The sequence below is a fragment of the Cimex lectularius genome, unplaced genomic scaffold, assembly GCF_000648675.2.
Source record: "Cimex lectularius strain Harlan isolate CLEC.00 unplaced genomic scaffold, Clec_2.1 scaffold12, whole genome shotgun sequence".
Lineage (NCBI taxonomy): Eukaryota > Metazoa > Arthropoda > Insecta > Hemiptera > Cimicidae > Cimex > Cimex lectularius.
Genome location: NW_019392875.1, coordinates 2,701,397 through 2,713,432, shown reverse-complemented (window position 1 = coordinate 2,713,432; position 12,036 = coordinate 2,701,397). Strand labels below are relative to the sequence as shown.

General features: G+C 34.5%; 2 protein-coding genes across 9 annotated transcripts in view; one reads left to right on the top strand and one right to left on the bottom strand.

Annotated features, from left to right (window-relative positions):
- Positions 1-3,534, top strand: part of LOC106673770 — a 40,071-nt gene extending 36,537 nt beyond the window's left edge. The window contains exon 2 of the mRNA XM_014406011.2: positions 1,442-3,534. Within this exon, the coding sequence (XP_014261497.1) occupies positions 1,442-2,731 (1,290 nt within the window). The 3' untranslated portion in view covers positions 2,732-3,534. The remainder of the gene's footprint in view (positions 1-1,441) is intronic.
- Positions 1-12,036, bottom strand: part of LOC106673766 (E3 ubiquitin-protein ligase MYCBP2) — a 321,911-nt gene that overhangs the window by 294,811 nt on the left and 15,064 nt on the right. For all 8 annotated transcript variants that reach the window (XM_024228928.1, XM_024228933.1, XM_024228934.1 and 5 more), the window contains 9 exons: positions 11,837-12,031; positions 11,562-11,768; positions 10,846-10,980; positions 10,574-10,752; positions 10,280-10,517; positions 9,997-10,190; positions 9,652-9,872; positions 9,376-9,588; positions 9,157-9,301 (listed from right to left, as the gene is read on the bottom strand). In XM_024228928.1, the coding sequence (XP_024084696.1) occupies positions 9,157-9,301; positions 9,376-9,588; positions 9,652-9,872; positions 9,997-10,190; positions 10,280-10,517; positions 10,574-10,752; positions 10,846-10,980; positions 11,562-11,768; positions 11,837-12,031 (1,727 nt within the window). The remainder of the gene's footprint in view (positions 1-9,156; positions 9,302-9,375; positions 9,589-9,651; positions 9,873-9,996; positions 10,191-10,279; positions 10,518-10,573; positions 10,753-10,845; positions 10,981-11,561; positions 11,769-11,836; positions 12,032-12,036) is intronic.

Below are 12,036 nucleotides of genomic sequence, written 5' to 3'. Positions count from 1 at the left end.
AAGGATATCATCATGCCATAAACGTTTAAAAATTGCTGTGGATTTCAACAACTTTCGATTAGTTCGTTTCGTCTTGGGAAGGAGGTGTGGAGAAAAACATCGTGAATAGGCGGACCCAAAAGCAAATTATTTTGAAACACTGACACGTTAAATTGAGTCCTATGATAGTATTTTTAAAAGGGAAATAGTTAAGACTAGGTTTTTGTTGTTAATGCTTAGACTCCAATTGGTCACAAACTATCATTTCCTGAGATAAATGAAACATGCACTCCAACTGAGAGATAATAGTAGCTGATCCTGTCTGTAAGAAATTTAAAAAACATTTGAGGTAAATATGACTGTTATTTCATATATTTTATTACCCGAAAGTAGGAGCTCAATGGAATTTATTGATTTTCTGTTAGAACAATCAAATCTAACCAAACTTCGAAAACTAACTTTTAGTTTGCCACATTTGCAATATCTTTTTAGATAGTAAGATGGATAGTTGAAAGTTCGGTCAAACTGTCGTGAAGAAATTCGTCATCGTACTGTCTTTGTTTATGTGCTTTATCAAATAGACTTATTCATTGCTGGGACTACAGGGACATTATTAATCACGTAGGATCAATTTCTCCCCAGAAATATACATTGGCCGACTTAACACAAACGAACTTACTTAATATTAAAACTTGAAAAAGTTCTTTTGCTAATGTAATAATAGATCTTCAAGTTATTTTGTTTGTCGTCAATACGTTTAAATAAAAAAAAACTCCACCCATTATCAATGACGAGAAACAAAGTGCTCATTGATTTTGCAATAGAATAACAGAGAAATGATCAACTTGAAAATAGATTTTGTCCAAAAATACCCACCTTATCTATTATTAAACCGAATTGATGATCTACGTGCTATCCACTCGGTAATCACGCTTTGGGAAAAATTTACTTGTCTATTTGACGTTTACTACACATATCAACAAATGCTACAAAAAATTGAAAACCTGGGCTAGACTTACGGTTAAGATGGACAAAAATATCCAGCGTTTATTGTTGTTGGATATCGATCTGAGATAATTAAGCCTAGCTATTATTATATCTGAATTTTGAAAACCTCTATACTATAGGATGAATTTTCTTGGGCCTCTTTTGTGTAGTTAATGTTATATATAATTGTTCTTTAGTATGCAGGTTGAACACATCTGGTCTGCCTATTCTCTCTGTTGGTCTAAGTTACGCCTACTGAATATTCAGCCTGAGGTGTTTAACCTAACTTTACACTAGCAAAACATTTCTCAATTGGTCGTAACCAATCATTGTGGGTTGCCTATCCTTGGAGGATTATTCTGTATTGAGAGTGACAGACCAATCGATAGACAGACCAAAATGACCGAATACGACCAAATTACAGGTTCATCATCCCGCGGACTAAAAATCTCATAATCTGTGTGGTTTGTTTCAGAACTTGGCACTGAGGTCCGGCGGTCACGACCACCTTCCTCCTTCGTTGAGCTCTATCGCTGTTTCGTCCTGTGCGAAGGTGATAGTGAGTTCTAAAGCGATCGAATTGCTCCAAGCTCTCAGGACTGTCACGTTCCAGAACATCGACCACATAGAACTCCACGAGCAGGCGTTTTCCTGGAACACTACGAAAGTGCTCGATTCGTACCCGTACCCGGGGATAGACATTCACGTATACAATTCCACCATTCCGACTATCCCGTCGGACGCGTTCAGAGGCCATTTAAACTCCGTTTCTTTCGAGAACACGCGGATTGTTCACATACGCGCCCTGGCTTTTTCGAACATAGCCGGCATGGAGAAGTTAGAGTTCATCAACAGCGACATCGGAACAGTGGAACCGCAAGCTTTCAAGAAATTCATATTAGACTCTTTTATAATCAGAGGAGGGGAGTTCGACTCGCTTCCAAGTTATTCCATCAGCCTAACAGTCAAGAAAAATTTAAAGCTTTCACACGTCTATTTCGACTACGTGAAAAGCAGTGCGTTTCGAGTCGAAGGGCCCTCGACTTTCAGAATAGAAGGAACCATAATAGGTCACCTCGAAGGCGACGCTTTTAAAATTGTTACGCGAGGGCCGGTTTTCATTGACGACAACGTTTTCAAAAATGTGGCGAACGGTGCATTTGCCGGTGTCACCCTTGATCCAAGGGTCCAGTCTTATTCTGGAAGGCAAGAGCTCATTTTCGAAAATAACACGTTATTTAAATTTGAAGATTACGCACTTATTTTCAACACTTCCGGTCTCAAGCCAAAAATCGACAGATTGACTTTAGACCAGAAGTGTTCATGCATCGACATCAAAACTTGGTCGACGAGGCTCATCAAGTACACAGCTAACCCGGTGCCAGCGGATTTGAATAAACTGATATGGTGTTCAACGAGCAAGGATATCTTTTCCGTAGCATCGGATTATGAAAGAGTACACTGCACCTCAAACTCCACGAAAGTCTACTGGGTTATATCACTTCTTATAGTAACCCTGCTGGCGTTGATCCTAATATGCTCAATAGGGTTCTGGCTTTTTAGAAGACACGCCAAAAGATACATGAACGTCCCGACGAACGACGTTATAAACAATCGTCTTTCTGTACATTCAACGCACAGCAACCACATTATCGTCATACCGGAAGGGAAGACTTACAGAGAAACCGAACTACATATCATCGAGGAGAGGCTTGAACCTATAAAAGAATATGTACCACCACAGTCCGTTTCTCAGCCGATCTAACCCACTCCCATCTAGTCTTCAAATGCGTATTAAAATGACAGCGAATGTACATAACTCGGGACTCAGGGATATATTTTCTTTTAACGTAATTGAATTATTTCAACGTATTTTTTTCGCTTGTTATTTATGCTGAAATTGAATTCAACTGTATATATTATGTGAAAAGCATGACAAGCGTAACAAATTCCTTTCGCAATGATAGGAGACTTGAATACTAGTCACAAAATTAAATGTGATAAAAAGGGTTGTAAATAGGAAAACCCTTAATCTATGTGAAAATGTTATTCCGTAACTAATCGGGCATAAGAAGAATTGTACACAAATAAACAATCACACATACATAGAAATTATTTCATATTCTCATTAGTTTGAAATAAGTTGTTTGTATTCTTTATGAAAATTGGTGTATTTATTCACGCCGAAGGTGGTTTTCACATTTCGTGTTATAAATGTATTGCAGCTAGAACCAATAAATAAATACGATACCAACACAAAATCTCTGTTGTGAGAGAATATTTTGTTTTGTAATACACAAGGTGGATTAAGAGATTTAAGTGAGCACATAAGGGACCATCATGTTTCATTCCAGAGTGACTTTAATTTTAAACTGTCTATGGATTGTCGAAAATTTCCAAAGGGAATTGGATACCAAAGTACTTGTAGAACAAAATATTAATGGCCTACATTATTATGATAAAATCCTTTTTTTTTTCCTTTAATGATAAACTTTTTTTTTCTAAGTGATGTAGATTTTCATGTAAATAGGTACAGAAGAGTAATAAAATGTTTAAATTTAAACTTTATTAATTTGATTTAAATAAACTATATTGAGTAAGTCTAGTTAACTACCCCTTGTTCATAAATAAAGGTAAGTAAAAAGAGGTAATTCAAAGGTGGAACAAAATTAGTGTATAGTCGTTAAACAATCAAAATATTTAGTTTTAATTTCATTAATATTCCATTTTAGTTTTATGAAATGTTTTGCAATACAAAACCTTTACTTGTACATTTGGATACTATAAAAAGACAACAACTTTGATGAACTATTGTTTTACGATGTCAACCAAAAGAGACAATTAATTCAATAATTGGAAATTGGCTATGGGCTTATACAGGCGATGCATTCGTGGACTAATGATACGAAATTGTTGTTTGCTTACTAAACAATTTTGTGTTATGGCAGTAAAGTGATATTAACACAGTCAACACTTCTGCCTAAACAACAAGGTAAAACAAAGAACCTAACCGGCTGCCTTATTTACCTGAGTACAGCAACAAAGCCAGCCCAGGGTAAATAAACCCAATTGAATATTGAAACAACACTATATAGGTTTCTTTTGAAATATTATTCAACTAGTCCTGTTAGTTTTGGAATCACCTTAATCTCCAATGAAGCATAGCAATATTTAAAATAGCAGAGAAAAAAACTATCCAGTAGAATAAATCATTAATGGAAATTAAACATTAATTATGTATATAAAATTAAATAATACTTGATAAACAATAAAATATGGTAAGGGGACTGCGGTGACCGAGCGGTTAGGGTGTCCAACTAGTATTAACCACACTAGCTATTAGTTCGTATCCAAGTAGAGCACATGGTTTTTCTAAATGGACATAGCATGAGAAATGCTACAAATGTTACATAAAGTGGCATGACCCCTCATCGGTGACTTTAAGCACTACTAGACAAGAATTACTTTACTTGCAATAAATAATATTTAATTTTGTTCTACCTATTCTTGCTGTATTGGAGCCTCCAGTGCATAGGCAAATAAAAATGATCGTTAATGATCAAATCACACATTCATCACACCCAGACCACACAGAAGAATCTCAAATAAATTATATGCCGTAATATTACATGAAGATATTAATTATGCAAATTAAAGTTATGTGAACTTATTATCTAATATGTTAATTTTTAAACTGGTTATGATGGAGTGAGTAACAGAAATCTAACTTTTCATTAGTGGTGGGGTGGCCAAAGTCCAATGATGCTTCTTCTACTGCTAATTTTTTGATCACTTAACTACCAATCGACAAATATTTCTGAATGCCTTAGTTCTTAAAACTTAGTAGTTTAAAGGAATTTAGGGGGAGTTTTAACATACAGTCTCTTTGCCAAATAAATCCAGCAGACTTATGGACCTATGTATTTGAAGAGTCACCATGATGTCTATTGTTTTTCTGCATACTTTATACTTCTATAAAAGACAATTTTAAGTGTAGAAATTTTAAACAACCCATTTTACTTCTTTCTAATGTAAATAAACCTAAAAATAAAATATATCTAAAAATAAAATAAAAACTAAAAATAATTTTGATTCTAATATAAAAAAAAAATTTATTATACCTTACGTAAAGATTAATTAATTTTATAATTGAGTGAACAGAATTAATTGAATAAATTTTATTAACTCTTCTAGGGTTCCCATCCACATCGGAAATAACGTCTATTTAACATTTCCAAATGAGAACAAATTTTATTAATTCATTGTTTAATTCGAATAGAAGTTGTTATTAAGGCTCAATAACGTATGCATGTAGTGAATGTTCAACAGTTAGTAAGGAGAATATATATCACTTTGCCATAAAAACAAGGGCATTGATGAAAAAATATATTTAGCCTAAAGGGATGAATCTCTGGGTAGATCAAATTCTAAATGGCAATACAAAACCACAGTAATAAGAGAATATCTGACGTTCCAATTTAAACAAAATCTAATTATAGATTAAAAACTACCTAACACTACCTCTGTTCAGGAAGGAACGATTCGACCAAAAAGGCAAGAAGGTGGACTAAAAAAGAACTACAATTAAATATTCAGAACCCATGAGTTTGTACACTAATGTCTTTCAAGTGCTTAAGATAAAAACATAATAAGACTATGTCCGATTTTCAACTGCAAAACCTGGAAAGAAAGAGAGTAAACACCAAATTAAAGAAAAGAATCCTTTCTACAAATATATTGAAAGACATTGTGAAGTCTGTAAGGTGATAAATGTATCTTAACTGGCTTATTCTCACTCGTTTTTATACCTCCAGAGCAACAGACCAATAATCAAAAATGGTAAAATGTTGAAACTCATTTGAAATACAAAACAGTGCATGGGAAGGATAGAATTATCCTGGACCTTAAATGAATCAGCCCAATAAAAAAAAATTATTAACAAATAATTTATCAATTTAGATAATGTTCTAGGCTAAAGATGTTTTCTTTAATGCCATTTTGAAAGAAAATATAATTGTTAAATGTTCTAGTTGTTTCATAAAGAATTTAAAGAAATTGCAGATTGAATGTGTACAATATTTTTAAATTGTTATCTCATTATTCACTATTAAATATCAACTGTGATTCTTGTTATTGCTTTTATAAGATACATTTTCAGACGAGACCTTTTTATCTTGAGTGGATGTAGTTTATTTAAGATTGGCGAGAAACTGTTTTAATTAAAAAATGATAAAACAATAGTTCAAGTGATAATAAAATTATTAGATTTGAAAAAAAATTCATTCTAATACAATGATAAAATGAAACACAGGACACTCTAAACTGCTCAAAACAACCAATTCTGATTCAAAATAAAATGAAATAAATGAGATGGCTTCAAAAAGGTCTGACAAAATGAAATTAACAGAAAATTCCAGTTGTTTTTCACAGTCCATTACATTAGGCATAATGAATACAAAAATGAAACATAGAGTGTGGGCAGGAGTCAAGGCCCAAATTTTGTCCTAGCAAAAGGCCCCCTATCTATGTTCGAAGGTGAGTCTATGCCATAAAACTCTGGGCACAAGAAATGCTTAAAAAAGTATTTTAAAAAAAGTAAAAAGCAACATTGAAGGTTTAGTTGGTCTGGGAATCCTACAGCTGACTGGTCCACTTACTCGGCATCAGTTATCCTGCCGGCAATAACTGGTGATGTGGTATTGATGTCAATATTGTGACACAAGCTATTAAGGCTGTTGTTGCAGAATCTATAACAGTAACGGGGGGCCCAGAATAGCTTAGAATGTGCCCTAGTGTAATGACGAAGGCTGAGGCTTTTCAATAGATAACAAACAGAAGAACCATCCCTGTTCCTATATTAAAAATAAATGGCATAACCATCAGTGATGCCAAGGAAGTTGCAGATTCGTTGTGCAAATGCATAAATCTTGAGTGATCAGTCCTACACTGAAGCTTTTCAAACAGATAAGACAAACTGAATCTTTGAATCTAGAAAGCAATGATACAGACAGGATCAGTGAAGATCTGACAATGCCAGAATTAGAGATTGCATTGAATAAATCAAAAGATAAAAATCCGGGACATGATGGGATCCAGCAGCACAAGGGCCGATCTGCTAACACTTTACAGTGAAATCTGTAAAGCAGGACTGTAACCGATAGCTGGAAACATGCTATCGTCACCGGTCCCTAAAGTAGCAAAAGATCCTAGAGCCCCCCGGGAGCTATCAACCAATCTCTCTCATCACGTGTCTTGGGCAAATGATGGAAGTAATGACAAGTTGGCAGTTGGTTTAGTTCCTGAAATCCATAGCTTCAGCTCTAATCAAGCTGGATTCCGACAAGGCCACTCAGCCATCGACCAGGTAATCTTCTAGAGAACGCAGTGCAAGATGTGTTCCTAAACAAAAACACTGCATAGCAGTGTTCTTCGACCTCGAGCTGGCCTGACACGAGTGGAAATACGGGATTGTCAAGAAATGCCATGAATGGGGGATTAGGGGCACAATATTATTGAAAGAATATCTGCAAGCAAATGAAATTGCCCAGGGATCAGTACTTTCCGTGATGCTCTTTGAGATAGCTTTAAATAACATAGCATTAAAATAGAAGTGCCTGTACATAAATCAATGTACATCGACGACTTAAATAATCTTGTAAGTGGAACAGATGTAGATGATATTGGCATAAAGTACACTAGTTACATTAGTTATAGAAAAGGTTGTTTTAAACTCTGTGTCTATATGTATGTTTGTGTGTGTATGTATGTTGCTATAATATTGACTGATTATGGATCATCACACGAGTGCGAGGAGATGGCTATAAAGAAAGAAGCTACATGTTCGATATACCCCACATTTCAGCAGAAGGTAAAATGCCTATGAGGGGCTTACTAAGCTAAGACCATAGGTTTGTAGAAAAAACACAGATAAAGGGAAAATCCAGAGTAGCGCCGGCTATAACTGTAGCTTTTTGCTGGCAGAAATTTTTTTTAATGATTTTTAATAATACTTTTTAATTTTCCCCAAACTTTGTATTCACATTTGTTTTTTATGTGCAGAAACTAATATAAACTTTGTTTAAAAAAAATTAACCCTACTATATTTCTAGGTCACAAAATAGTTAATTTTGGCCCACGCCCACCTGCAGATTGATTCTTTTCTGTACTTGCATTTTTTTTCCTTAAAGCAAAAAACAAAGCTGATTTTCGTGTTCTGCACCCAAAGAATCCCTGAATACAATTTTTTGGAAAAAAAAATTCTAAAATTGTTAGCCTTCTAAAATCCTGTAAAAAATTGTAATAACTTTGAAATGACTACGCAGGAAACATTTACAGTTTTAGAACCCTACAAAAAACTAGGCATAATGGCAGAAATCTGGTCTCTGTAAATTAATCAGAACAAGAAAAATAAAACATAAAACATTTGGGGAGTTTTTGTTGCTTTCAACCTTATTTGTCTCACTTACAATGCCATAAAAATCAAAGGATGTTGGTAGAGAGTATGGACTAGAGAAGATAAAGTAGCTTTCCAATGGTTGTAATTCCGTAGACATTGAATCATATCCAGTGGAGTTATGAATTGTTAAGTGGACCACCAGCAAGAAAAAAACTGTTCCTGACAGATCCAGTGAGAAAATGTCTATTTTTTATTGCAATGAAACTGTATTTGTTGGTTTTAAATATTGCTTAAAATGAATCTGAATGTTTTACTCTAACAAAATGTTTTTTGGCCTATTTTACTGCACTATTTTTACCTCTGGCTTTGGTTACTTTTTATGTACATATCTTATATCATTCAATAAAATCTTACATACTGTTTTCTTATCTTGTGTGTAAAAAAAGTTTCATTAAGATCCTCCAAACATAGTTCAGGACGAGATAGTAATGTGTAATAATATCAATGCATTGAAATTATGATTATATTGATTATACCAGCGGTCTGGTTTTGGTTGGGTGTTCATACCACAAATTTGTTCCAAATTATTTTTGGATAAATCAGTGCAGACTCATAATTAATTGTAGTTGCACGTAAAGAAATTAAACATAAGGACTAAAAAATTTAAAAAAATAAAAACTTACAACACTATTCTGCACAAATGAGCTTACCTGAAAAATAAATACTTATAAATTAATACACTTTCAATTAACACATCCTTAAACAAAATTATAGGTAATAGAAAAATTTATTACCTGTATGGAAGAACCCCATCTAAAGCTTGATTTATTGAGAGCGGATTCGCCAGGGCAAATCCTTTTCCAAGCAATGATGAATGCTTCGAGTACACCTGCTGGGCCAATTCTTCAACGACTTCCATGTCTTCATCTAATTCATCAGCTTTAAAAAATAAGATCTATCTTACTCATAATAATTCATAATATGAAAAAAAGGGATGATTCAATGGTAAATACCTGATGATGGTGGTAAAATAAGGTCTTTTTTCATAAGCGAAGCAGAACACATTCCACCTAGAAATGCGAGTTCTGTTTCGAGGAGTTTTAAACCATCGTATATATCTGTGTGCCAGTCATAACCTGTGACTAAACACTTAAAACCATAAAAGTTGGCTTTTTCATCTTTAACATAGTCTGAAGCTGTTTCCAAAGAAAATACAACTTCATTTCCTACAAACAGAAATCTGAACGATAAGTAAACAGTTGCAAAGCATATCTCAATTTTACCATCACCTGGAAGAATGACAGCAGATTGAGGCCACAGAGCTGGGTTATTATTAAAACGATGAAGTACTGGCCAGTAAGGTGTCAAATCAGAATTTATGTCTTCACCAGAAATGCACAATCTTCTATTGGCTGGGATATAAAGTTGTAGTGAATCTTCTGCCTGAGCAGTGCCACAATCTACAGTGAATTCCAATGCCATCCACTGAACCGAATCCGGAAAAACAACCCTAACAAAAATTAATATTGGTGGTGGATGTCTGTAAGCCGGTCTTGAACTGGCACTGGTTTTGGGAGGAAGACCCAGAGCCAGTTTCAAGAGAAACAACACAATGTAATTTTTTTATCATTTACTTGTAATTTGAGACTGTTGCTGGTTTGTAAGGATGATCACTTTCTACCCAAGCCCTATGATTGGACGTTGTAACCCCTGCTTGGTCATGTGCTGTCTCATCTGAACAGGACCTGAAGGACTCATAATGGAGAAGGTTCAACGCAGATACATGTGGTAAAAGTTCTTGCAATAGACCAAGAACTTGAACTGCACTCTTTACAATAAAAAAAAAATGTAATATAAATTTCACAAGCGAGTCTATTAATTTTTGGATATTAAAATGCTTTAATAAAATTGGCTTACACGTGGATCTGAAGTTGCAAGTGGGCTAATGTTGGCGACAACTAATGGAAGTAAAATTCTGACAAGATGAGATGTACTGAGAGTGTCATACGATTTGATATTGTCAACATCTCTACCCATGGCCAAAACTTCAGAACATCTTGTAACGATCGCTGAGGTCACATTTAAAGTGATTCTTCGAGCTTGAGACTCAATTGCACCTTTATTCTGAGCATGGGTCTCTGAATCTTGTGGATTGCTGTAAGGAAATAATTTTTTTAAAAACATTTTTACCACTAGCCGTAAAAAATGTACCTGTAGTAAAGAATAGTAGGTATTTGTCCTCTCGTCTGCGTTGTGCCATTAAAACTGAGTGAACAAGTTGAAAAAGTAAACACTACCCCATCAGGGCCTTTTACAGTGCTAAGCCCTCCATCGCCATTACTTGTTCTCCCACCATGATTCCTTAGCCTGATGGCATACTTTACATTTTCCTGATTTAGGACAATTAATAATTAAAAAATTTACATTAAAAAATAATATAAAGAAAGCCTTTGTAAGACAGGTAAATAGAATATTAATCTCACTTTCACAAACACTGGAAAATCAAATTTAATTTCAGCAATGTCATCATTTAAGCAATCTTCTGGTCCAAAGGATCCCCTGGTGACTTGTAAACTGTTCCATCTCTGAGTATGAGTATGATCGTAGCTTGTGTTACTCTGTAAATATTACAATTAAGCGTAATACAAACGATGACAAGGAGTCGGAGTCAGGTTGTCCAATTTGTATTTGCCATGCAATAAGTTCTGAGTTTCAAATTCACAAGGGAGACTATGGTTATGAAATCATCAATTTCAATTAAACTTTTTTTTAATGAGACTAGGTCGAAAAACATTAGACACATGTCCGAGGGTTCCAATCAATAAGACCCATGAACCAAGAAAATAATATTTTAGGTTTAAAAATGACCAAAAGTTGCCTCTACAAAAGCTGCCACTGTTGGATAGCTCTCTCAATCAATTCAAATGAAATTTTTTTTAGTATATCAGAAAATATTAGACACGTGTAAACAGGTTTAGTGAAATTAACACCGGAATAAATTGTTAAATATTGTGGTGTGTTCTGGCTTACAAAAAATTAAAAATTTGTTAATTGATAAATTTTTTCAAAATTTAGATTTCTTACTTCATTGCTTCTTTAAATTTTTTTACTAATGGCATTACTTTCACACTTATATGCATCAGTGTATATTGTACATAGTACTTTTCTAACCAATACTTTAAAAAAAATGTCAACTTACATCATCTAAGATTTCTAGCTCATAATCATAGCTTCCAACTCCTCCATATACTCCAACCCCTGCAATGACAACACCAGGTCGGTCTACAGAGAGGCAGATGGCATCCGGTGATCCATTTCCAGTATTCCAAGTTCGACTTTGATTTGTCCTCGTAAATCTAGATGGAGTGGAATGGAGAACACGACCGCATGCACCGTCCATGTCATCCTAAAACAATTTTTCACCAGAATAATAGAAAGATTTTTTTTTACAAAAATTTTTCTTGTGTATAATACCGTAGTTCCACTTGCGAATATGGCCAGTTCTGCGACAATTCTTGAAAGAATGTGACAAGCATTGAATGTCAGTTTCATTGAATAAGAGAGTGGAGCTTCATATAAACTTTCTTTAACTGGTATTGTAACTATATCCAAGAGGCGATCGAGTACATCTCGGAGTACCCAGCCACTTCCTAAACCCCCGCCTTCGATCTAAA